The sequence below is a fragment of the Leptonychotes weddellii genome, chromosome 1, assembly GCF_054177405.1.
Source record: "Leptonychotes weddellii isolate Sample4059 chromosome 1, ASM5417740v2, whole genome shotgun sequence".
NCBI lineage: Eukaryota > Metazoa > Chordata > Mammalia > Carnivora > Phocidae > Leptonychotes > Leptonychotes weddellii.
Window position 1 is genome coordinate 130,126,106 of NC_138369.1, and position 25,014 is coordinate 130,151,119.

Consider the following 25,014-nt stretch of genomic DNA (forward strand, 5'->3'; position numbering starts at 1 on the left):
CAGTATGTTTTCATACCAGATGTCTGTCATATCCTTTGAGCCACATCAGTTTTACGTCCAAGAGCTTTTAGGCTGGCAAAGCAGAAGACCAGAGCCCAGTCTGTCTGGGTCAGAACTGAGGAGCCCTTATTGCCCTGAGCTCAAGACCCATGATCCAAATTCCTAAAGCTCACTGATGAGGCCCTGGTCATTAGAAAGTGGCCTTTGTGAATTTATGTGGGTTGAAGCAGAGACATAAATGAGATGTCTGACCTCAAATTCCTCTCTGATTGAGGGCCTGTTATAGATCTCCTTGAGAGGACCCCAGAGCTCACTGGTCATGTGTCCCTGAACCTGGGATGGCTTAGGGATTGCCAGGCATCCCCCATATGGGCACTTGCTAGGCAGCACCCCTTCTGACCCCTTTTTGGAGACTGAGCTCCTTGTTTCAAGTCACTTACTCTTGTTTTCATCTCGAGGATGAGCTGACTTGACTAGCTCATTTTAAGACATCTCTAGCTCTGAGGGTCTGCAATTCCATGATTTTATGGAAATGATTTTATGCATCAAGGGAAATGATATGCCACAAGGACCCGAGTTTGTATTTGGTAAGGAGAGCAGGGGGAAAGTCACTTTCTTTTTTTTTTTTTTTTTTTTAAGATTTTTTATTTATTTGACAGAGAGGAGACACAGCGAGAGAGGGAATACAAGCAGGGGGAGTGGGAGAGAGAGAAGCAGACTCCCCACTAAGCAGGGAACCCGATGCGGGGCTCCATCCCAGGACCCTGGGATCATGACCTGAGCCGAAGGCAGCCGCCCAACCGACTGAGCCACCCAGGTGCCCCGAAAGTCACTTTCATTTACAATTTGATCCCCCCTCACCCCACATTTGGGTTTCTGACACATAAGGGGATTTGACCACAAAGTAGAACTGTTATTTTGAAACTCTTTCTGCACACTTTTTTTTTTAAGCATAAGTGAGTCATCAAGTGAGTGGATTCACTTTAAAATGAGAAAGGAGGGACACCTGGGTGGCTCAGTTGGTTAAGCGGCTGCCTTTGGCTCAGGTCATGATCCCTGGGTCCTGGGATTGAGCCCCATGTCGGGCTCCCTGCTCAGCGGGGAGCCTGCTTCTCCCTCTCCCTCTGCCTGCCTCTCTGCCTACTTGTGCTCTCTCTCTCTCTGTCAAAAAAATAAAATCTTAAAAAAAATAAAATAAAATGAGAAAGGAATTTGTCAATGCAAGCAGGAGGCAGGCCAGCCCAAATTCCCAGTGGGTTGGATTCAGAGACCTTCTTGGTTAGTGTTTGGACCTGGGAAGGGCTCTTCTTGCTGAAATGAGGTTATGCATGGTGGTTGGTCCCAGCTTGTTTCTCCAAAGAAATGTGTTCCAAGGCCAGGGCTTGCACCTAGGGGGTCCTGGTGGTGAGATCTGGGTCCCCCAGCTCTGGGGGTATGGTAGCTGATGGGGACCAGGGGTCCAGAGTTCAGGGTTGGGGTCTCTGCCTGGAGGAGAGCATCTGACTTTACCCTCTCTGAGCCTCCAAAGCCACCCCTCCTTTCTTCCCAGCATCTCTGGTCCTGCCAGTTTCTCCTTTCTATCCTGGTAGCCATTCTTACCCCAAACAGTATTTGTTCCCTCTAGTGTGTTCCTCGGGAATGACACTCCCTGTCACTCGGTTTCTGTTTTTTACTGCTAGTGGCAGGGAAGAAGCAGGGAGTTAAAATTAGCAAATTGGGGAAATGCTGCAGTTCCAAGATGTCTTACAATAACTGTTCTCCCCCCATCCCAGGATCTTTTAAATTTTTTTTATGTTTATTTTTTTAATTTAAATTCAGTTAGCCAGCATATAGTACATCATTAGTTTCAGATGTAGAGGTCAAGGATTCATCAGTTCTGTGTAACACCCAGTGCTCATCACATCACGTGCCCTCCTTAATGCCCGCCCATCACCCAGTTACCCCATCCCTCCACCTCCCCTCCCTTCCACAACTCTCAGTTGTTGTTTCCTATGATTAAGAGTCTCTTATGGTTTGTTTTCCTCTCTGGTTTCTTCCCATTCAGTTTTCCCTCCCTTCCCTTAGGATCCTCTGCACTGTTTCTTATATTCCACATATGAGTGAAACCATATAATAATTGTCTTTCTCTGCTTGACTTATTTCACTTAGCATAATACCCTCCAGTTCCATCCATGTCGATGCAAATGGTGGGTATTCATCCCTTCTGATGGCTGAGTAATACTCCATTGTCTATATGAACCACATCTTCTTTATCCATTCATCTGTTGAAGGGCATCTCGGCTCCTTCCACAGTTTGGCTATTGTGGACATCGCTGCTATAAACATCGGGGTGCACATGCCCCTTCGGATCCCTACATTTCTATCTTTGGGGTAAATACCCAGTAGTGCAATTGCTGGGTCGTAGGGGAGCTCTGTTTTTTAACTTCTTGAGGAACCTCCATACTGTTTTCCAGAGTGGCTGCACCAGCTTGCATTCCCACCAACAGTGTAGGAGGGTTCCCCTTTCTCCGCATCCTTGCCAACATCTGTCATTTCCTGACTTGTTAATTTTAGCCAGTCTGACTGGTGTGAGATGGTATCTCATTGGGGTTTTGATTTGTATTTCCCTGATGACAAGTGATGTGGAGCATTTTTTCATGTTTCTGTTGGCCATTTCTATATCTTCTTTGGAGAAGTGACTGTTTATGTCTTCTGCCCATTTCTTGACTGGATTATTTGTTTTTTGGGTACAATAATTGCTTTTATGGTGCTTTGTGGCGTTCACTATATTTTCTCCTCCACTCTCCCTTTTTGGCTCTGTTTTTCCTGTTATACTTTGGGCTCTTCTTTGTAGTGCTGGTGGCCCTGGATTTCTTTTTTCCAACAATTCAATGGGCCTCTCTCCTTTTGACATTCAAGGCAATGACTAGGAGAGACCAGTGGGTCTAGTAGAGCTATGAGGGCTGAATAGAGCCATTTTCATTCATGTTCTGCTCTTTGTCAAAAGGAATGTATCCTTGATGTTTCTGAGAGGAAGGGGAAAAAGGGTTAAGTTTCACCAAGGATACCTGTGCTCCTGGCAAGGTTGAGAAAGGGTGGGGACTGGGTGTGGGGTGGGGAGTTGAGGGGGCAGTGGGTTTAACTTCAGCACCAGAGGGGATTGGCCTTGGTTGAAATAAGTAGCTTTTACAATGATAAAGAAGTTTCCTTCTAATCTTAGTTTCTGATGTTTTATTAGGGATGGGTTTTGAATTTGATCAGGTGCCTTTTCATTATCCAGTGAGGTGATGATACGGTTTTTCTTATTTGACCTACTAGTAGGTATACTGAGTTAAGGAATTTTCTTTATCTTAACCCAGCATTGTATTCCTTGGGCACATTCTTTAAGGATTCTGCTGGCTTCCTTTGGTGCACTTGGATTTGGTGTGATAGTACTTGATTTAGGATTTTCTTTTCTTATGCCAGAAGGAGATCAATCTGTTCTTCATTTTTCTCTCTCTCTTTCTCTTTCTTTCTCTCTCTCTCGCTCTCTCCCTCCCTTCCTTTTTTTTTTTTTTTTAATTTTATTTATTTGAGAGAGAGTGCACAGAGGGAAAGTGAGAGGGAGAAGCAGACTCCCTGAGGAGCAGAGAGCCCGACGCGGGTCTTGATCCCAGAACCCTAAGATCATGACCTGAGCTGAAGGCAGACCCTTAACCGACTGAGCCACCAAGACGCCCCTCTTTCTTTTCTTTTTTTTGGTACTATTTCTTTTTGTCATTTTGGGTGGACTAAGTGTAATGAGGCCTTCAGTGAGGGAGGACCTACTGTGTTACGGGGGTGGAAATCCAAGTGGGTCCAGGAAAAGAAATGGGAGTTGCTAACCCAAGTGTGCATGCTTGGTGGGTGCTTCAAACGCTGCCAGTGCTTAGCCTCAGCCCATGTGCCTTACCCTGCAATCAGCCCACGGCCCTGTACCCTTCAGCCTTACCCAGACTCCCTGCTAAAAAAGGAAGTGACTCATCCTCCCACCCCATTCAGAGGCCTCATCAATAAGGTTTATGGCCAGGAACTAATTGGTGCATCTTTATCTTTCTTTGAAGGTCTCAACATATGCACTAGTGGAAGTGCCACCTCATGTGAAGAATGTCTATTAATTCATCCAAAATGTTCCTGGTGCTTCAAAGAGGTATGTGGTGGTGTGTGTGTTGGGGGCGGGGGGGGGGGGGAGTGGAGGGGAGGGGGCGGGCTACACCCGGCACCCAAGTTGACTATACAGAGAAAGGGGGCAAGGATTCTGCAGGCTGCCTCTTCTTTTTCCCAGGGCAATGACAAAGCTACATTTTTATAACGTGATAACTTCAGTCGGGGCTTTAGATAGTGTTGAGTGTTTTAATCCTATTTTAGGAAAACAAGACCTTCCTTCCCTTTTGTGGGGGAGCCAGTATGACTCTTGTATAGTTTCCTGCTATTTGGTAAAAGATCTGAGCATGTGAAGTGAGTTTGTTGTATAATAGTTCAAAACACGCGTGAGTGGGTGGCATGTGGATGGAGGCCAGGCGTCTTCATGCGGCTTATCTGAGGATATGAGTATTATGAATCGGCCTTTATGGTATAATTAAAAATAATGGTTGCTGTTTCTTCAAGCCCTGTAAGAAGGGTTACAAGTTCAGGGAGATGTTAGGAATATTGTTGTCATAAAGCAGGACAAATATCAGAACTTAGTGGGCTCATCAGCAAATGATCAATTTCTAAAATTCCTGTCTTGAAGGAAAGTTCTGGGTCACTTTTTGAAATTGTTGTTAGAACCGTAGGGCGCAAACCCTCCTTGCACAAATGTACTGTTAAGGTTGTTATTTTTTCTTTTTAAGTTTTATTTATTTATTTTAGAGATAGAGCATGCAAGTGGGGGGAGGAGCAGAGGGAGAAGGACAAGTGGACTCTGTGCTGAGGGCAGAGCCCAGCATGGGGCTCAATCCCATGACCTGAGATCATGACATGAGCTGAAATTAAGAGTCGGACACTTAACCCACCGAGCCACCCAGGTGCCCCTGTTAAGGTTATTTTTTAGAGAAGCTAAGACTTGTCATCTTGGACTGGCTCAGTCTCTGCAGTTCAACGCACAGTACCTATCAGGATAAGAGATGGCTCCTGGGAAGCTGAGCGTCTTTGTCACGATGCAGCCTCAGAGGTCTGGGGATGGGTTCAACCCAATAAGTTTATTCCAATAAATTTTCCCAAGATAGGAACTTCATTGTATTTGTGCTTAATTGTGGTGTGTTTGTTGTGAACTTTCTTTAAAACCTTTCACTGGTATCCTGTGCCCAAGTTCCATGGCCCCTTCCTGCCTCCCCACCATTGTCCCTTGCCTGCCCACAGCACTTTAGTCAGAGGGAACTACCTGAAGATCCCCAGAGAGCCCTGCCTGATGGACGCCCTCATGGTTTTCCCTATGCTGCTCCTTCTCTGGAAGGCCTTCCTGGCTTCCCCTCCTTTCCCTGACCAACGTTCTGTCGTTGTGTTTTCAAGAATCAGCTCAGGACTCATCTACTCTATGAAGACTTCCATGGTTTTTCCCAGACACATCCATCCACCTCTTCATCCATCAGTCCACCCAGACCCTTTGATAGGAGAATGTTCTCTCTCTCTTCCAGAATGTGAAGGCAGGGGTTTTATCTGTTTTCTTCATTGCTATATCCCCAGTACCCAGAGTGTTGTCTGGCACACAGTAGTTGCTCAATAAATATTGACTGAAGGATTTCACTGATTGCTATTTATTGCATGTCTGCATGTGCAGGCCATGATCCCCTCCTCGTCTCCCCATATTCCCTACTTCTTTGATAGCACTTATAGCCTCGTATTGTGTTGAGTTGTTTTCATGCCTATGACTGACTAAATCATCATCTTCTTGGAAACCTGAACTATGTTTTATTCATCTTGGACTCCTCAGATCCAGCCAAGAATCTGGCAGAAATTCATAGTTGATAAAAGCGATGGGCTTAAACAACATGTAGTTAGAAAACCAAAGTTTATTTTTAATTTTAATTTTTAAAAATATTTATTTGAGAGAGAGTGAGCATGAGCAGGGGGTGAGAGGCAGAGGGAGAGGGACAAGCAGACTCCCCACTGAGCAGGGAGCCCGATATGGGACTTGATCCCAGGACCCTGAGATCACAACCTGAGCTGAAGTCAGATGCTTAACTGACTGAGCCATCCAGCGCCCCTGGAAAACCAAAGTTTAAATCTCAGTTTTGCCATGCTTTACTCCCAGTTTCTTGATGTGTCAAATGATGGTGACAATTGCCACTCTCCAGTGTTCCTGGGAGTATAAAACGAGATGAGTGTGTGAGAGGGCTTTGGGATGGGACTGCTAGTGAACAGAATGAGCGTTATCCAGCACGCTGCTGCTGTCATCCATGGTATCTTCTAGTAAATGGAAGCAGTGGGATCTGGAAGCCAGGGTCAGTTGTCTACTTTAGGTTTCTTCCTCTCTTGTGCTAGTGCTTCCAAGAGTCTGATGTGCTAATATTGATAGTGAATGACATTGTCTCGAGGAGCCTTGCATTGCCCCAGCCCAGCGGGTTCCCTGGGCTTACACGGAGCCTCAGTCTTGGCTGCAGAACTTCCTGGGACGCCTGCACGGGAATGCAGCTTCCCATTTTCTCTGGGGGTGAACTACCCCCTGGGGCCTGAGTGTGTTTCAGGGAGCTGGGTTTGGATAGTTTGGGAATGGTTTTTGATCAACCTCTGCCCTTTAGCAAGACAGAGTAAGTGTGGCTGAGTGCCTTCCCAACCATGCATCCTAGGATGGCATCAGAGAGGTCAGGTATCTGCCAAGAGTATATGATATGTGTTTACACTGAGGGCTCGTGCCTCGTGGACGGTCAAGGAGGGCCAGGTTCCTAACCAGTGTGTTCGTGTGGATTTGGGCCCGCCCACCTGTTGTTACCGGATACCAGCATGGAGTAATCGCAGAACATATTCCATTGGGACTCCCCTGCTCTTGATCTCACAGTGCTTTCTTATTTTACTTGAGGTGGGGTGGGGATCCTTACTCTGCATTTAACATTCCTTGTAACCTCATTCCACCTCCTCTACCCAGTCTGCCCTCCCATTCTTGTGTTCTCCTACAGGTACTGAATTTGATTCTGCCCATGTCCAGCTCCCACTCAGCACTTCTTGCTGGTTTTCTACTCCGTTCTGCTGCATGGCCTTTGTTTGTTTGTTTGTTTGTTTAAAGATTTTATTTTTGGGGCACCTGGGTGGTGCAGTCGTTTGAGCATCCAACTCTTTTTTTTTTTTTTAAGATATTTATTTATTTGAGAGAGAGAGCACGAGTGAGAGCACAAGTAGGGGGAGCAGCAGAGGAAGAGGGAGAAGCAGACTCCCTGCTGAGCAAGGAGCCCGATGCGGGGCTCAGTCTCAGGACCCTGAGATCATGACCTGAGCCGAAGGCAGCCGCTTAACCGACTGAGCCACCCAGGTGACCCTAGCATCCTACTCTTGATTTCATTTTGGGTCGTGACCTCAGGGTTGTGGGATTGAGCCCTGCGTTGGGCTGCACACAGCACAGAGCCTGCTTGGTTTCTCTCTCCCTCTCCCTCCGCCTCTCACCCTGCGCTTGCTTGCTGTCTCTCTCTCTAATAAATAAATAAATCTTTTTTTTTTTTTAAATAAATCTTTTAAAAAATTTTTAAAAATAAAAAGATTTTAGAGTTGCCAGACTCTCTGGTACTCTGAGACCAGGAGTGGGGGAGGCTGCCTGTCCTTGCCTGTCCTCGCCTGCTCCCACTGCACACCTCAGCTCCTGTCCCTAATTCATTCTTCGTGACACTCCTTTGGCCCCTGCTTCTCAGCCAGCGCGAGCATTGTGGGTGCTGTTTGTACTGCACAGGATAAAACACACAACAAATCTGGCAGTGTATTATCCATTTTGTGTGTCATTTTTTTTCAAGTGGAAATCTGCGCCTCATCTAAGATTGTAAGCCTCACAGCCCAGCTAGCTGTGAGAGGAATTTGCAGGGCAGAGTGTGTGTATGCTTTCCCGGCAAGGCCCGGGGCAGCCCACCTTGTTTCCACTCACACTTTCTTGCCGACCACCTAGTCACGTCACTATTCCTACTTGCAAGGAGAACCAGGAGACCGGACGTAGCTGTGTGCCCAGGAAGACAGGGAGCATAGGGTTCGTGCTGGAAGCAGGGAGGCCAGTGTGGCTTGCAAGAGGACGGTGGTTTAGGAGAAGTGGGCAGGGCTGAAGGACCCAGACTCCCTGTGAGGATAGAAAGCAGAGTTGGTGGGAGTGGGAGAGGAGACAAAGACAGGCTAGGAGATTGCACGCAGGGCTGGGGAAGTGGGGAGGCTGTTGGGCATGACAGCGAGACACCTTGAGGTGATGTGGCCACGACCAGCACATGCTGCTGAGAAACCAGAGGGAGAAGGACCAGGGAGGCAAGGCCACTGGCCTGTGGCGTATAGATGGAAATGGGGTTGGAATGGAAGAAGACTGGGGAAATGTAGGCTGGGGTGAAGGGTCTTTGCCTTGGAAGTAGACATGGAGAAGCAGAAATGAAGGGGTCAGTAGGGCTGGAGGCAGGAGGAAGGGAGACCGTTTGGAGGCAGGGAAGCAAGACAGTGTTAGAAGTTAATTGGACACTTAGGTAGTCAGGACCAGGGTCCCTGACAAGAAAACAAAAAAGCCGGGGCAGCGAAGACGAAACCACACTAGCATCCTATTTTACAGCTTAGACAAGACCACAGTAGCATCCTGTAATGGGGCTGAGTGGACTTTCGGGGGAAATTATGGTGTCCAGGGTATCGAGGAGACTTTGCCTGTATGCCCCTTTGAGCTGGGAGGAAATGAAGAAAAAAATGAGCATTCACTCCAGCTCACAATAAAATATAGATTCTTTGAGAGAAAATCTCTTTGTGGTCATGAAAGGAATAATTGTGGCCTATTGTAGATGCTTCATAAATATTTGTTCAGTGAATTAAATGAGCTGACTGAAAGCTGACAGAGGGATTTCTCCATCCCCCAGGCGGAGGGTAGTGTGTTGCTCATGCGCAGATTTCGGTTTGCGAGGCTTACCTTATGCCCGCCACCCCCACCCCCCCATCAACGAGGGCTCTGTGGAACTGGTGTGGCCCTGCCGTATCCCAGGGGAAAGCCCCGCCTCAGAGGGCAGTCAGCTCCCCCACCTGTGCCCACCTCTCTGCCAGGCTCCCTGCCTGTTCACCAGTTTGTTTCTTCCATTTTCATCCCAGAAATTGGGCCTGTCTGCCTCCTTTCCTGCTGGGGTTCCTCTTCTCCCACCCCTGCTGTTTCAGAAACAAACAAGAATCCGTCCTTCCCCCCCCAAACCAACACCCACATCTTTTTAGAGTTCCAGCCTTCAGCAAACGTAGGCAGGGTGGTGTGCGGATTCCCTCACGATAGTGTGGCCCACTCAGACAAACCTGAATGAACCCCACCACACTGGCCAGGATGCGGGCAGGCGCTGGCTTTCACTGCAGGGAGACAGATTTTGGTGAACAAAATGTCCAGGGAGTTAGGTGTTACAATGTTACAGCCAACGGTGGAGCTCATCCTATCCTCTACTTCATAGGCCGCATAGGAGCAAGGAGAGGGGAGCAAGTTACCACAACTTGCAAAGGCCAATGTTGTAACAAATAAAAAGGATCGACATTTGGAATACTTTCCTTGTCTTTTTTATGTTACCACAGACTGACTGAAAGCCATAAAAGATGTTTCAAGTTCCTGTTCCCATTCTGTTGCTTCTCTTGGAAGTTTGCCTGTAATGCCGTTTCCTTTTATGAGTCCTTGGAGGGTTGATGGATGCAGTTCTGGAGACCACGGACAGATGCTTCCTCCATGAGCTGAAACTCCTTCCAGCTCAGAGCATCAGGAGCATCTGCACGCAGTTGCGCTCTGCCCCAGTAGAAGCCCTTCCTGAAACTAGTTTCCATTTTTCCATGTTGAGATGAAGTCCCCCCTCTCCTTCCATACCTGTTTTTCTGAATAAGAGAGAATATTTATCCTCCAAGTCTGATAGATGGCAGGAAGATCTCTGCCTTCGGGGCAGCAAGGAAATACTAAAATCAGAGGGATGGGATCTGTGGAGCCAGAGTTTCCTACTGCAGCATTCAGCCGTGGCCTTTGTTGAGATGGAAGGGAGGCGATGCAAAGAGCACTGGGGTCCAGGCAGCTGAAGCCCAATGAACTTGAGTTTCTTGGATGAACTGAGGCATGAGCTTTGGCATGTGGGCCTCTGATGCCTCACCCATAGAGAGCAGGGCTGGCACCAGGCGATGCATTCAAAGTCCCTTCCTCTTGCAACTTGCTGTCTTCTGGCACCTGGACGAGGGCCCAAGTGTCAGGTCTCTGGCATCTGAAGGACGATCTAGAGAAGAGCTCAGGAGTAGAGGAGGAGGAGAAACACTTGGGCTTGGGGGGTCAGCATTCCCAGCTGGGCCTGCAGCACTCTCTGTCCCTTTCTTGGGCAGCAAGCAATTAGTTGTGGCTCTTTTCAGATTCTGAGCCAGATGGCCCCTCAGCTATGTGGGAATCCCACTGTTGAGGCAGCTGCCTTACTCTCAAAATGTGCTTCACACCTGCCACGCCCAGAGGTGCCTCAGGGGGTGTCTTTGAGGCCTCAGAGCCCTGCGACAATGACAAGATTCAATATACAGGTAAAGGTGTCTCAAAGGCTGTTGAACACATCACTGAAGTCATTGGGCCTGCCCCAAGTAACAGGACACTCAACTCTGAAATAGGAGAAGGTTGACAAACTGATGATAGAGATGGGTGGCACTGAGACTAAATCTGAATTTGGTACAGGTGCCTCAGTAGGGTGTCCCTTGCTGTGTGTCCTGCTGCAGCTGCTGGGAAGGGCTCCCTGTGTTGTCCCGTTGCTGACTTGACTGGCACTTCTGAGGGCACCTTATGAGTTGCAGTTTGTTTGTTTGTTTAATAGTAGTCTCTATGCCCAACACAGGGCTTGAACTCACCACCCCTAGATCAAGAGTCTCGTGCTCTGCCGACTCAGCCAGCCAGCCACCCCGCAAGTTGCAGTTTTCACGTGGTCGTTGGTAGTTCTCATACTGGCAGCCAGTGACAATACAAAGGCTGATGGCCCTGCCGTATCTGTGCAGCGAACTTCCGGGAAGCCATGCGCGTTGGAGTGGAGGTGTGCCACAACCTCGAAGAATATTATTAAGGAGAAATAAGCCGTTACCAATGAGGGGAATGAGGAGAGCCTTATTCCTAATATCCTAGAGATTAAAGAAGCCTCAGAGGCTCTAGAGTAGAGTTGGGAAAGCCAGACACACAGATCCGGTTGTAATTGGCATGGGTGTGGCTGTCTCTGAGTTCTTCAGGTCAGGGAAGGATGACCTGGACCTTAAGTCTCCTGATGATCTTAGCAGGTACATCTTCCCTGGCCAGCAGGTGGCCCTGTACAAGTTCTCCATCAAGGACTGGTAGGGTCTGTCAAAAACCCCTTTGAGCAGGATGACTGGGAAGCTTGGGTGAAGTTCACTGCTGGTGCAGGTGTCTGGGCAGTAGGGCATGATCTCGATGACCAAGCTGAAATGAATTGCCAAGGCTGTGGATTTAGGAATCCTGCAGCTACCTCCTGCTTAGAGTGAAGCAGGTTGGCTCTGTGACCTAGTCTATTCCAGAATGCAAGCTGCTTCAGACCAATGGGCGGGGTGTCGGGGGTTGCCATCACTCCGGGGCGACCAAAGATGCTTTCATTGCCAACCTGGTGGCAGAGTATTGCCCTGGACTGCTCAAGACAGTGTACCTTGAGAGTCAGAACTGGGCCGAGCACAAGCAGCTCGTCAGAACTAGAGTAGCTGGCAGCAAGGCCCAGGACGCCAGGTGCCAGCAGGAAGCTCAGAAGTTTTCACCGAGGAGGCTCTGAGCGGGTGAGCCCCTGAGCCCTTCCAGCTCTGGACAGCCAGTTAGACTTCCGCTGCAGACAGCTCCAGACAGCAGACCACTACTGCAGGGCTCTCAGGAGTTACCTCTCCTTTCCCCCATCCCTGGGCTTTGTCACTGCTTTATTAGAATTTCTACATCAGAGCCAAGCTCGGCCACTTGGAACCCAGTTTGGAAAGCCTAGCTTTGAAATCTTGTATCATTTCAAGGATACTTATGTTAAGCTAGAATATTTATTTTCTCACCTGTTCCACGAGTGTCTGGAGCCACTTAGACTTACGTCACCGTCCCTGAGGTCAACGGGCAAGATCTCCAGGGGTGGAAAAAAAATTCAATTATAAAATAAACAACAACAACAGTCACAGAGGCCCGGAACAACACATCTGGTTTCACTTACATAAAAACACTGCAAATTCTTCTTGACTTCTTAGTGTTGAATCTTGTGAAGGCTCGAACGGGCATTGGCTAGCCCTGGGGCATCCTAGACCATGGCGGAGGGCGAGTTCTCCAAGTCTCTGTGCTTCCGCTAGCAGTCTGGCTCCTAACACAGCAGAGAGGACACTTGACTCAGCTGAGGCTTTCTGGCACAGTGTTACAGAGGGGCGAGGAAGAGGTCAGCATCGTAACTCCTCCAGCGATCAGGAGGATGATCTGGGCCAGCACTGGCATCCAGCCAGCTGGTGGAGGTGATCTTATTTTCTACATGCATCAGTGAGAGGGTGCGCAGAGAACATCCTGGGTTTGCTTTGCTGTTAAAAATTCCCTTACTGGAAAACAATCAATACTTCCGAAGTACCATATTTTATAATAGAGTATGTTATTTCATTTTAAAGCGAATGGCCTAAACTCCTGGTGCCCCAGATAAAGTTGGGTCATCCTGATATCTAGCCTTCTCCTAAATCCAGCTTAAGAAAAGGAAGATTTGTCTTATCAATGTGGCTTTATTGTTCAAACAACAGTAAAGATGATAAAAGAAAAAATGTAATTTTAGTCCCTCTACACTAATGCCTCAATTATCTTTATTTTTAAAGTTTTGCTTTCGAATCCTAATGCAGATACAATTTTATTTTCTGATTTTTTTTCTTAGTATGTTTTGAACTTTCTTTTCAGTCTTCATCATTTTGAATGACTATGTCATCTATGGGGGTGGTATACCATGTTTTTCTTATGGTTGAGGGATTTAGGTTTCTAAGATCATGCTATTCTAAATGTCACTGCAGTATGTATCTTACAGAGTTTCCACTTTCTTTTGATTGACTTCTTGTGATAAATTCCTGGGACTGGGCCACTGGGTCAAAGGGTACAATGTTTATCGCCATGTTGTCTTGCAGAACGGTTGTGTAATGTGCAGTGCCTGCAAGTTAACTTTTTAAATTTTTTTTTAAAGATTTTATTTATTTACTTGACAGAGAGAGAGAGACAGCGAGAGAGGGAACACAAGCAGGGGGAGTGGGAGAGGGAGAAGCAGGCTTCCCGCGGAGCAGGGAGCCCGATGCGGGGCTCGATCCCAGGACCCTGGGATCATGACCTGAGCCAAAGGCAGACGCCCAATGACTGAGCCACCCAGGCGCCCCCTGCAAGTTAACTCTTGATTGCTGAATGATGACTACTTGTCTACTTATATAGTATCTTTAAAACATACTAAGTTGTGCAACAGACCATTTCAGGTACTTTCCTCCAGCTAATTATGCAGACAGACCCATTTTTTTTCTTTTACGAATTTTGATCATTAAAGTAACAACGAAACCGAGCATTTTTATTACGCATTTACAGTTTACAAAGTGCTTTTGTATCCAGCACCTTCATTGACCCTCGTAATCCTCAGTGAGGCATTTGGGGTACGTGTTATCATTTTCACCCCTTTCGGACAATGAAAATGGAGTGCGGAGCGTTTCAGGTGCATGCACCAGATGCTGATGGGTCCACACCCCGAGGTGCTCTGGAAAGACAGCCTGACCACTCTCTGCCCTCTTCCTTTGTTGCTGCACTTAGGACTTCGGGAGCCTGCGCTCCATCACCTCCCGGTGTGACTTGAAGGCAAACCTGGCCAGAAACGGCTGCGGGGGTGAGTTTGAGAGCCCAGCCAGCAGCACCCAGGTCCTGCGGAGCCTGCCTCTCAGCAGCAAGGGCTCCAGTCCCGCCAGCTCAGATGTCATTCAGATGACACCGCAGAAGATTGCCCTGAACCTGCGACCAGGTGAGTGCCCTGGGGAGGGAATGGGTTAGTAATGGGAAGGTGAGCTGGGGCAGGCTGAGAGCAGAGCCAGCAGACAGAAAGGCTTGGTTCCCAGGCCCCAGGAAGCAGAGTATAAGGCTCCTGTGGACAGATCGGCATCTTTGCTATTTGTTTATTGAGGTAAAATATATGTAACATAAAATTGAGCATTTTAACCATTTTAAGGTATATAGTTCAATGGCATTAAATATATTCACCATGTCTAACTATCACCACCATCCATCTCCAAAACTTTTTCATTATCCCAACCTGAAACTCTGCCCATTAAACGCTTGTTCTTTTTTTTAAAGATTTATTTATTTATTTTAGAGAGAGAGAGAGAAAGAGCGCGCGTGAGAGAGTGCGCACATGTGTTCTTTAGAACACGGGGAAGGGCAGAGGGAGAGGGAGAGAAGCAGACTCCCTGCTGAGCAGGAGCCCCCTTGACCCTGAGATCATGACCTGGGCCGAAGTCAAGGAAATCAAGAGGTGTAGGCTTAATGGACTGAGCCAGCCAGGTGTCCCTTAACATTAGTTCTTGATTCTACCCCCACCTTCACTCTTGGCAGCCACCATTTTACTTTCTGTTTTGATGAGTTTGACTACTTGAGGTGCCCCATATAAGTGGACTCATACAATGCTTTTACTTTTATGTCAGGCTTATTTTACTCAGAACATGTTTTCAAGGTTCATCCGTGTTGTAGTGTGTGTCCGAATTTGCTTCCTTTTTAAGGCTGAATAAAACTCCATTGTTTGTGTATACTGCATTTTGTTGGTCCGTTCATCCATCAGTGGACACTTGAGTTGCTGCCACTTTTTGGCTGTTATGAATAATGTTATTGCATTTCATGGGAGGATACTGCTAGGTTTACTCCCTAGTTAATGCAAGTCTCAGGAAAGTGCTGCTTCCAGGAAAATGTATTTTTTCTTGTCAGCAAATTCCATTTGAGTCCATGGCATTCTGAAGGGACAAACTTATAGTGTTATTTTATAACCCTAGAGTTCCTGCAAGCCCTAGAATTGACTGTGATATGAGGAAACTAACGGATTTTATGTACCTACTATGTGCTAAATACCTGGCCTATTCTAAGGTAGCTAAGACCATTTTACACATGAAGAGCGACCTACTCAAGGTCTGCCAGTTAGAAATGGTCTTGCGACTACAAAACTCCTGGCTTTTTTTAGTTTACCACTTTTTAAATATAATATTCTACACATTAGAATTGTGATGTCAAAAAGTGGATATGCATGTGTTTAAATTTGTCACATTTTGAGAGAAGGTAGCTTATTTCCAAATTCCTTTGATTTTTAGCCTTTTCTTCTATCTCATTGCCTAAGAAACCATTGGCAATAACTACTTCCAGATGATTGATTTAGACTTCAGGGCCGCTTGGAGCTGGTGGCAAGATCGTGGATGTGATTGGCCATCCTGGGTTCTAGCGCTGGCTATGTCCCTAGCTTGGAGGTCCTGGGCAGGTTACCCCACCCCTTCACATCTCAAGGTCTTTATCACCTTCATTCCTCATAGCCACGTTCAGAGGCTTAAATGAGACTTTTTGCATACATACACTTTAAAAAGTTAAAATTACCATTATTTTCAGAGAGTAGTGGCCAAAGATGCAGATTCTGGAGTCAGCGAGGTCTAGGTTTGAATAGCGATTCTCAGTGTCTCAGAGATGGATTTAGCCCAACGCTGCCATCGTAAGTGCTTAGACATGCTTGTTGTTGCTGTCATCATATATTTAAAAATGTTTTATTCTGCCTATTGAATTGTCTTGGAAATAAGAAACAAAAGGTGTACGTGGTCCTGCTAGATAGAGAGGCACAAGCTACTAGATCGCCAGGGATTAGTGCGGGGATTAGTTGAGGCTGCTATTTTTACAAGTCATCCACTGGAAGTGACACTTAGCCTTTTTGTTTGGTGAGCTACCACGCTGAGAGAGAGAAGGAAGGGAGCCCTGGCAAAGCTGTGTGACTGGGTAGAGAAGAGAGGAGTCCGCTGAGCCTTTATGTGGGCAGCTATTTGGCGATGTCCTCTGGGTTAAGATAACTCATCTCCGTACATGAAGACAGGCTCAGGGTCAGGGGCTGTGACCTAGAGGGGATGTGGGGGTTGTGGCAGACGATTAAGATCCTGAAACATCGTGTGGAATAAAAGTAGCTATCAGTTAAGGTGAATGAGTATCTTCTTTTGTATTTAATTACAGTATAGCAGTAACTTAAAGGAAATTCTTGAGAAATCATCCACTTTCATGCGATGTTGTTTTTCATTTTTACTGGACCCTGTCTCTATTCACATGTTCATAATTTTCATAACACTTAAAATGTATTTATACATTTTACTTATATTCACTTATAAGTGAATATAATAATTAACTTAATAATTAACAAAGACCAAAATTCACATCGCCAACCAAGTTTATAGTTTCAGGTCATCATCAGGGGAGGTTCTTAACTTCTATTTTTGGAACTCCTCATTTAGAATTGCTCTCAGAGCCCCTGGTTTTCTAAGAAATATATTCCTTCATGGTGGCAAATCCTTATTCTTTAGGGTAGATTTAGTTTAGGAAGGAGCTGGAGGGACACAAAGTCAGAGATGCCACAGTTTCAATCCTACTTAAAATCAGAATGAAGGTGTGACTCTGAGGCGGAGAGACTGTTTGATTTGGTTTACCAACCAGCTTTTTAAACAGCCCCCAACGAGCAGTTAAAGAAGTGATTGGAGTGAAGGCAGCCTTCTTGGGCAGAGTCCTCTTGGCATCACATGTATGCACGATACTGATTTATGCATAAAGCTCAACGTATGTTCACTTAAGGAAGAAGGAAATCAGTCTTATTTTGATATGCGTGTGGTTGTTGTTAGAAAGAGCTCCAAGTCATCATATATATATAAGAAATGTTTTCTTTTGCCTATTGAATTGTCTTGGAAATAAGAAACAAAAAAAGGGTGTAAGTGGCTCTGCTGGACAGAGAGGCACAAATTACTGGATTGCCAGGGATTAGTGTGGGGATTAGCTGAAGTTGCTAATTTTATAAGTCATGGTATAGTCACATCTCCTGCTAAGCATTATGATACAGTTTCTGGTATTGGAAATAAAATAGAAAGCGTGATCCTGTTTTTATACAAAATCATGACATGGGTGCTGTGTGTGAGCTCTCCGGTTGTGTGGAGGTCAAGGTAATGGAGGGGTTGGCTGCCCAGTTAAAATACACCCAAACTGTGAGGTTGTTTATAGAGCTGAACACTTGGAGGAGATCTGATGAAAACAAGAATTCCTAAAGGTCTAGAATCTTGTGAATCTGTTTGTCAAATATAGAAACCCTGAAGCCAATGAAGCCTCTTAAAATGTTGAAAATTTTAATATTTTTAAAGAGACAAATCCCAGATATTTATTTGGGGGAAGAAGAGAATGTTATGTTGCAGTTAGCAACATTCAGTTTACCAAGTGCATAGTTAACCTCAAGGTAGTCATCCCCTGACTCTGCTGAAGGCTTTCAGATCTAGTGGTTGGTTTTTCCATTATTTAATTTTAGAAATCCTTTTTTGTCTCCTCCCTTGCCCTGCTTCCCCCATACCTCATAACAGGTATTTGTTGAGTGAAATGTTAACACTTTGCCAACCTTAGACTAGACTAGTCAAAGACAAGCCTCAGAATAATATGAGTGATGCTTCAGGAAAGCAAACTTATTGTTCTAGGATAAGCCTGGGGGGAAAAAAAGAAAAAATTTCCTCTATGTGGAACTTTCTGTTTTGGTTTTCTTTCTTTCTCTTTCTTTCTCTCTTTCTTTCTTTCTTTCTTTCTTTCTTTCTTTCTTTTTTTTTTAAATTAAGATGTGAGTCACATACCATAAAAGTCACCATTTTATTTTTATTTTTTTATTTTTAAAAATAATTTTATTTTTAAATTTTTTTAAAGTTTATTTATTTAGTGATCTCTGCTCCCAGTGTGGGGCTCAAACTCATGACCCCGAATTCAAGAGTTACATGCTCTTTTGACTGAGCCAGCCAGACGCCCCAAATCACCGTTTTAAAGTTATATAATTCAGTGGTTTGTAGTATATTTGCAACATTGTACAACCATCACCATTGTCTTATTCCAGAACATTTTCCTCACCTCAAAAAGAAACCCTGTATACATTAACAGTCACTCCTTGTCTTTTCCCTCCTGGCCACAGTCAGCCCTAGGCAACCACTAATCTACTTTCTATTTCTTTTTTTTTTTTTAAGATTTTATTTATTTATTTGAGAGAGAGAATGAGATAGAGAGAGCATGAGAGTGGGGAGGGTCAGGGGGAGAAGCAGACTCCCTGCTCAGCAGGGAGCCCGATGTGGGACTCGATCCCAGGACTCCAGGATATGACCTGAGCCTAAGGCAGTCGCTTAACCAACTGAGCCACCCAGGTGCCCTACTTTCTATTTCTATGGTTGTGCTTATTCTCAACGTTTTATATAAATCATATGATATATGGCTTTTTATGTCTGGCTTCTTTCACTATGCAAAATGTCTTCAGGATTCGTTGATGTTGTAGCATTTATCAAGATTTCATTCCTTTTTATGGCCAAATAATATTCCTTTGTGTATGTATAGATATGCCACATTTTTGCTGATGAATATTGCGACTGTTTTCACTTTGGGGCAGTCATGACTAATGCTATTGTGAACATTCATGCACAAGTTTTTGTGTGGACATGTGTTTTCAATAATCTTGAGTATATAACTAGGAGTAGAATTGCTGGGTCATATGGTAATTCTATGTTTAACTTTTTGAGGAACTGCCAAACTTTAAGCAGGATTTTGTATAAACACAGGATCATGTTTTCCATTTTGTTTCCAGTCCTGGAAACCGTATGTCAGGAAAACAATCTTAAGAAATTCTTTTAACAAAGGATATAAACTTTAGAATAAAGCTTATTGAAATCATAAATAAAAGGCTAGTGGTGATTTTGAGGCACTGGGGCAGTTAGAAAGGGTTTACTTAAGTCATTAATTTTCCTCTATCCTTTAGCTCATTGACTAGTAGTTTTGTTTTTTCATATTAAGTGTTTTATTTTGAAATAACTGTAGGCTCACAAGAAGTTGCAAAAGTAATAGTGCTCTTATATACCCTTCCCAGCTTTCCCTGGTAATGTTACATAACCAAAGTGCATTACTAAAACCAGGAAATTGACATTGATACAGCACTAGTAACTAACCTAGGGGATTGGTTGCTTTTGAGATGGGTTTCCTGCCAGCCCTTGTCTGTGCTGCTTTTTTCCCCTCTCCTCCCGGGTTCTACTTTGGAGGTGCCAGTTGGTTACCTGACTTCGGTATTGCTTCTGCCACCCAGACTGACAGAGTACATACTTTATTAAAAAGTCTAAGAAAGACTTGGTGGTGGATGGATAAGAGGTTGGCTAATATAGAATGTTTGTGCCTTCCCCCCAACATTTATAAATTGAAATCCTAACCCCCAGTGTGATGGTATCAGGAGGTGTAGGGTCTTTGGGAGGTGCTTAGGTCATGAGAGTGGAGCCCTCATGAATAGGATTAGTGCTATGAATTTAAAAAGACCCCAGAGGGCTCTCTCCTCCCTTCTGCCACGTGAGGTCACGGCAAGAAGTCAGCAGTCTACAACCCAGAAGAAGGTTCTTACCAGAACCCAACCATGCTTGCCCCCTGATTTTGGACTTACTTAGAGACTTCAGGACCATGAGAGAGAAATTTCTGTTGCTTATAAGCCCCCAGTCTATGGGTACTTGTTAGAGTAGCCCAAATGGACTAAGACTGGGTTATTTTCAAGGAAACTAGGAATGCCAGGCTCTAATACTTGGGGCAGACACTGGTAGAAGCCAGTCCTGTCTTCACATGGTTCCTTCCTTGGTTCCATCTGTCAAGAGTCAGAATTCTGCAGTGAGGAGTGGGGTGCAGTTTGGCACACCAGCCTTGTCCTAGACCAGGGTGGTAATTCTTTGGTTCTAGGTCTGGATTTAATTCTGGGATAGTAATTACCTTCTGCTCCAGTAAACAGAAGAGCTAGACAATCGTCCTAAGGTGTGCACCTGGGCCCTAATTCCCTGTTCAGCTGAGGTCCTGTTTGTAATATAGCTGATTTTAATGTGTCCCTTCTTTTCTTTCAATTTTTGGCACAGAAGGGTAATTCTGAGGAATCAAAAACTACTTATATTTATTTGGGGATGGCAAGAGTCTTTATTGGTTGGAATACTACTTTGTCTGAACATTTGAACAAAAATCAGTCTTAAAAATACCAGAAGTTCATGGTGGAATTCGCTCCTTCACTCTCTCTTCACTTTTTTTTTTTTTAAGATGTATTTATTTGTTTATTTGAGGGCGGAGGGGCAGAGGGAGAAGGAGAGAATCCTCAAGTGGACTTTTCCACTGAGCGCAGAGCTCCACGTGGGGCTTGATGTCACAACCCTGAGATCACGACCCCAGCCAAAATCAAGAGTTGGCCGCCCAACCCACTGAGCTATCCAGGCACCCTGACTCTCTCTTCACTTTTGATGGAAGGGAGGGCAGAGAGAAAACAAACTTTAAAAGTACATTTCAAGTGGTTGGTTTATATTGATTACAGTAGGAGAACCTACACTTATGAACTGAGCAAGCGGTAGGAATTCTGCACAAAGCACTGTTGGAGCTGGGGGCTTTGGAAGTGGGAAAAACCAGGACACGAGAGGGACTGCTTGCTGCATCCTCACAGGTGCGAGGCGGTCAGCTTTTTTGGGGTGTGTGCTTTTGTCTCCTGTGTTTGATCCTGCCACTGGTCCCAAGTGGTGGGTATGTGGAATGGCCCCAGAGAGGAGGGCGCAGCCACAGGGGAGGACGAGCCCATCATGGTCTGATGTGGAGAGAGAGGAGGGAGGACTGTGAGCTGGGATGGCATCACCAGAAGCAGGTGCTGACCGAGCCCTGACGGTGAAGGTGAGAAGGGCTCTGCTCTTTGCTGGACACATGGAGGTGACATATCTCGAGTGGCGGGCGCAGAACTGCATAGCTGGATATAATGCCGGAGTGTGTCTAAGTGTGCGTGGTTCTGGAAGTGTGTCCAAAGGTGGAAAGTGGGCCCCAGACCTTGTGCCTGCACGCAGCGATGGCCTCTTCTTCAGTCTGCTGACCTTGCTCATAGAGGGGCTGGTACACCGCTGCTTAACTCCCACACTTAGCACTAACACTGAGAATTGGTCCAGGAATGTCGGTCCTTCCAAAATCTGCTGACACAACATCCCGTTATTGCCAGGGCCCCCTGAGGAGTTTGTGGCATTTAAACTCAGGTGTAGCTGAGGCAGCAGTAAACCCTCATTCTGAACGCTGATGATATTACCCTCTTTCTTATGCCCTTCCCTTTTTGGAAAACGGGGAGAAATACTTCTGTTTAACATTGGCAACCCCTGAATGGGGAGGGGTATGTGTACTTACTCAGGAATCAGTTTCTCTTAGAATTGATGCTAAGAGCTTTCTCACTTCAGAGTAGATACCTGCTTGGCACACACAGACTTGTGTGTCACACGTTGTTTCCCTTTCTGGAAAATGTGGAGTTAAATTTAATGCCCATGGCTATAGCCATTTACACACAAGTTTCTGGCAGAATTTTCTGTCTCCCTTTTGATCCCTACAGGAAATTGCTTTAATAACTGACTTCGGGGGCACCCCAGGTGGAAGTTTTCCTCCTGTAGAGGCATTTGTGTGGTGTTAGGATACATTGTTTCCTTTGATCCCCACAGTAATTAACATCCTCCCATTTTATGGATCTAGAAATTGAGCAGCAAATTTAGAGGAGCCTGAAGTCTCCCCAGTTCTTGGTGACAAGGTCTGGATTCCAACCCAGCTTTCGTTCTCCAAGCCCAGTACTCTCTTCCCTCCCACAGGTACCTCCTCAAGTCCAAGCTGTTCCCGACTTCCTGGTCCTAAAGTGCTCATTAGTGCATTACTCATAGTCCACAAAAGTGGATTCTGGTTAAAAGAAGATGTAGTTGGGAACTTTGGGGGAAGGGCACAGGCGAGAGAAAATGCAGAAGCCTCTTCGAAGAGGTGATGGGGTCGGACAGAGCAGACATGATCGCAGGCTCTGCCCATTGGGGGTCTGTGGTCTGTCCACACAAAGACTAAGGAGGCACTCCCCTACCCCAAGTTCTCCTCCCTCCTGCCCCTTCCCCTGATGTGTCATCCAGGGCTGGGAGGGGCTCAGTGCTGGGACCTGCTCTGTCTGTCCGATGGGAACCAGAGGCCGACTTTGCAGCCATCCAGAATTCATTCTGGAAGAAATCTTCAGCATTCCTCTGCTTGAGTCAATTCTGATGGTTTTTAAAAATAGGCTCGTATCAACAGGCAACCCAAACTACGCCAGTCTCGAGGAAGCTGGAGCAATACACGCAAAGACTAGTCCAGGGAAGCGGGTTTGGTGCTGTCACTCAGGCAACAGATAGTAATTATAATAATTATACTTCATTTATGCAGGCCTTTGCTGCTGGCAAAACACGGCTCTCCACAGGAGTGCTTCATAGCCTTAATCAGTTTTTCCATTGTATCGCCGAGGGCACTGCTGCTCAGGTTGCACCCCGGCCAAGGGACAGAGCTGGAACTTGGACTGAAATCTTTTGGCCATTTGAATCTCCATGGTCTAGAAAATGCAACATGGCCTTGTCTGGGGTGGGAGGAGGAGAGGGGACACACGGGATTCGGTCCTTATCCTGCAAGTTCTAGAAGGCTTCTGCTTGCTGCTGGTCAGCTGGAGGTGAGAGATAAGCTTCCCTGGGAGGTGACTGCCAGCAGACCAGGCGTGGACCCTCTGGGTAGGAGAGGCCGGCTTCGCTGTTGCACATCTAAACACAGAGCGCGTCTGTCCAGATTTCAAATGTGCGTACAGCTCTTCTACCCAGAGAGTTCAAGGACATCTTGGTGCTTCTGAAAAACGAATAAGCTCAAGGGCAAATAGAATTACCTGGTATGATTGCTTCTTAAAGTTGGCTCTAAATGATGTGTTTTTAGAGCCTATGAAATGATTTAGGATCATTATCCTGGCATGAGTCCTCCGGTTGTGGCGCTGACTTGGGCCTTTCTCTAAGCCCTGGTAGGTGACACTGGTTTTTCTCTTCGTTTTTTCCCCTCTGAATTAATTCCTCCTCCTCTGTCTCTGACTCTTACTATGGAACTAAAAATTATTTTCTCTTTCTTATAGCTGGTAGACAAATCTAGTAGTGTTTGTTTTTTTTTTTCTTTTTCTCTCTCTTTTCCCCCTTCATTTTGATTGGTGCTAAAATTTGGAATCTGTCTTCCTGTATTTACACATACAATTTCCGATGATAATGATTTGTGTCTGTGATATCCCAAAATGTCAAATATGCCCAAGAACTAAATACTATTGTCTATAAGTGGCTAGGGAAATAGAAAAAGGTGACATGTGGCAGAAGCATAAATATTTTTGCCCTTTGGGGGTATGTTAAGTAACCGTGTGTTCCCACTCCCCCTTGCCTTGTACCTCTCTCTTCCTGCCTTAATTCTTAATCACTCATGTGCGTACCTCCTTTGGTTTATTCCCTCTTTTCTATTTCATTCACACCTTTACAGTCTCCTCCTGGCCACATTCCCAACTTGGCCACTCCTTTCTCTGAAGTTGGTGTGTGGTTGGTGGGCGACTGTCACCTAATCTATGTCCATGGAATTGTCTGGTTCATTGTCCACCAACTGCCCTTTTTGCTGACAAAACAGAACACCACTGAGGAGACTAGTTGTTAAAGAGTTTCCTTAAAAATCCTGAGCCAAGGGGCGCCTGGGTGGCTCAGTCGGTTAGGCGTCTGCCTTCGGCTCAGGTCATGATCCCAAGGTCCTGGGATCGAGCCCCGCATTGGGCTCCCTGCTCAGTGGGAAGCCTGCTTCTCCCTCTCCCACTCCCCCTGCTTGTGTTCCCTCTCTCGCTGTGTCTCTCTCTGTCAAATAAAGAAAAATCTAAAAAAAAAAATCCTGAGCCAAGTATTTGGAAGAAGAACCTAGACCTTCCCCCTCAGCACCGTGTTCCCTTCAGTTACTCCACTTCCAAGAAAAATATTTCTTCTGAGAGGTATGCAGTCACTAAAGAAAAGTAAGAGAAGGGAAGCGAAATCCATCCCTTAAGCCCCCAGCAAGTTGGATGACCTCCAGTGTGCATGGCCTCTCTGTTGGCACAGGTGACAAGACTACTTTCCAGCTGCAGGTTCGACAGGTGGAGGATTATCCTGTGGACCTGTACTACCTGATGGACCTCTCCCTGTCCATGAAAGATGACTTGGACAGCATCCGGAACCTGGGCACCAAGCTCGCCGAGGAGATGAGGAAGCTCACCAGCAACTTCCGGTTGGGGTTCGGGTCTTTTGTAGACAAGAATATCTCCCCTTTCTCCTACACAGCGCCGAGGTACCAGACCAATCCATGCATTGGGTGAGTGACCGGTAATCCTTCTGTTGGGTATTTAAGGGTGGGAGAAGGGAGTAGCAGGAACACTTAGCCCAAAGAAAGGACTAGGGAAGGCGTATTTGGGGGCAGTGGGAGAGCAGACTTAAGTGTTTAAACCGATCAGCCATGACCCAGTTCTGTCCCCCCCACTATGTGTAGAGACATGAACTGTTGCAAGGCTGTAGGAAGGTATAATGATCATAGCTCATTTGTTTTCCTGCCTGTCTGACATAGCACTGTTTTCTTTTTTTTTTTAATCTTAATGCATTCTTTTTTTTTATTATGTTATGTTAATCACCATACATTACATTGTTAGTTTTTGATGTAGTGTTCCATGATTCATTGTTTGCGTATAACACCCAGTGCTCCATGAAGTACGTGCCCTCTTTAATACCCATCACCAGGCTAACCCATCCTCCCACCCCCTCCCCTCTAGAACCCTCAGTTTGTTTTTCAGAGTCCGTAGTCTCTCATGGTTC

The 25,014-nt window shown here is 45.9% G+C and overlaps 1 protein-coding gene and 1 pseudogene across 1 annotated transcript in view; both read left to right on the plus strand.

The window, feature by feature from the left end:
* Positions 1–25,014, plus strand: part of ITGB5 (integrin subunit beta 5) — a 103,082-nt gene that overhangs the window by 8,015 nt on the left and 70,053 nt on the right. Inside the window, exons 2-4 of the mRNA XM_081814949.1 lie at positions 4,062–4,147; positions 13,889–14,093; positions 24,271–24,520. Coding sequence (XP_081671075.1) covers positions 4,062–4,147; positions 13,889–14,093; positions 24,271–24,520 — 541 coding nt within the window. The remainder of the gene's footprint in view (positions 1–4,061; positions 4,148–13,888; positions 14,094–24,270; positions 24,521–25,014) is intronic.
* Positions 10,554–13,867, plus strand: LOC115936486 (alpha-enolase pseudogene; annotated as a pseudogene).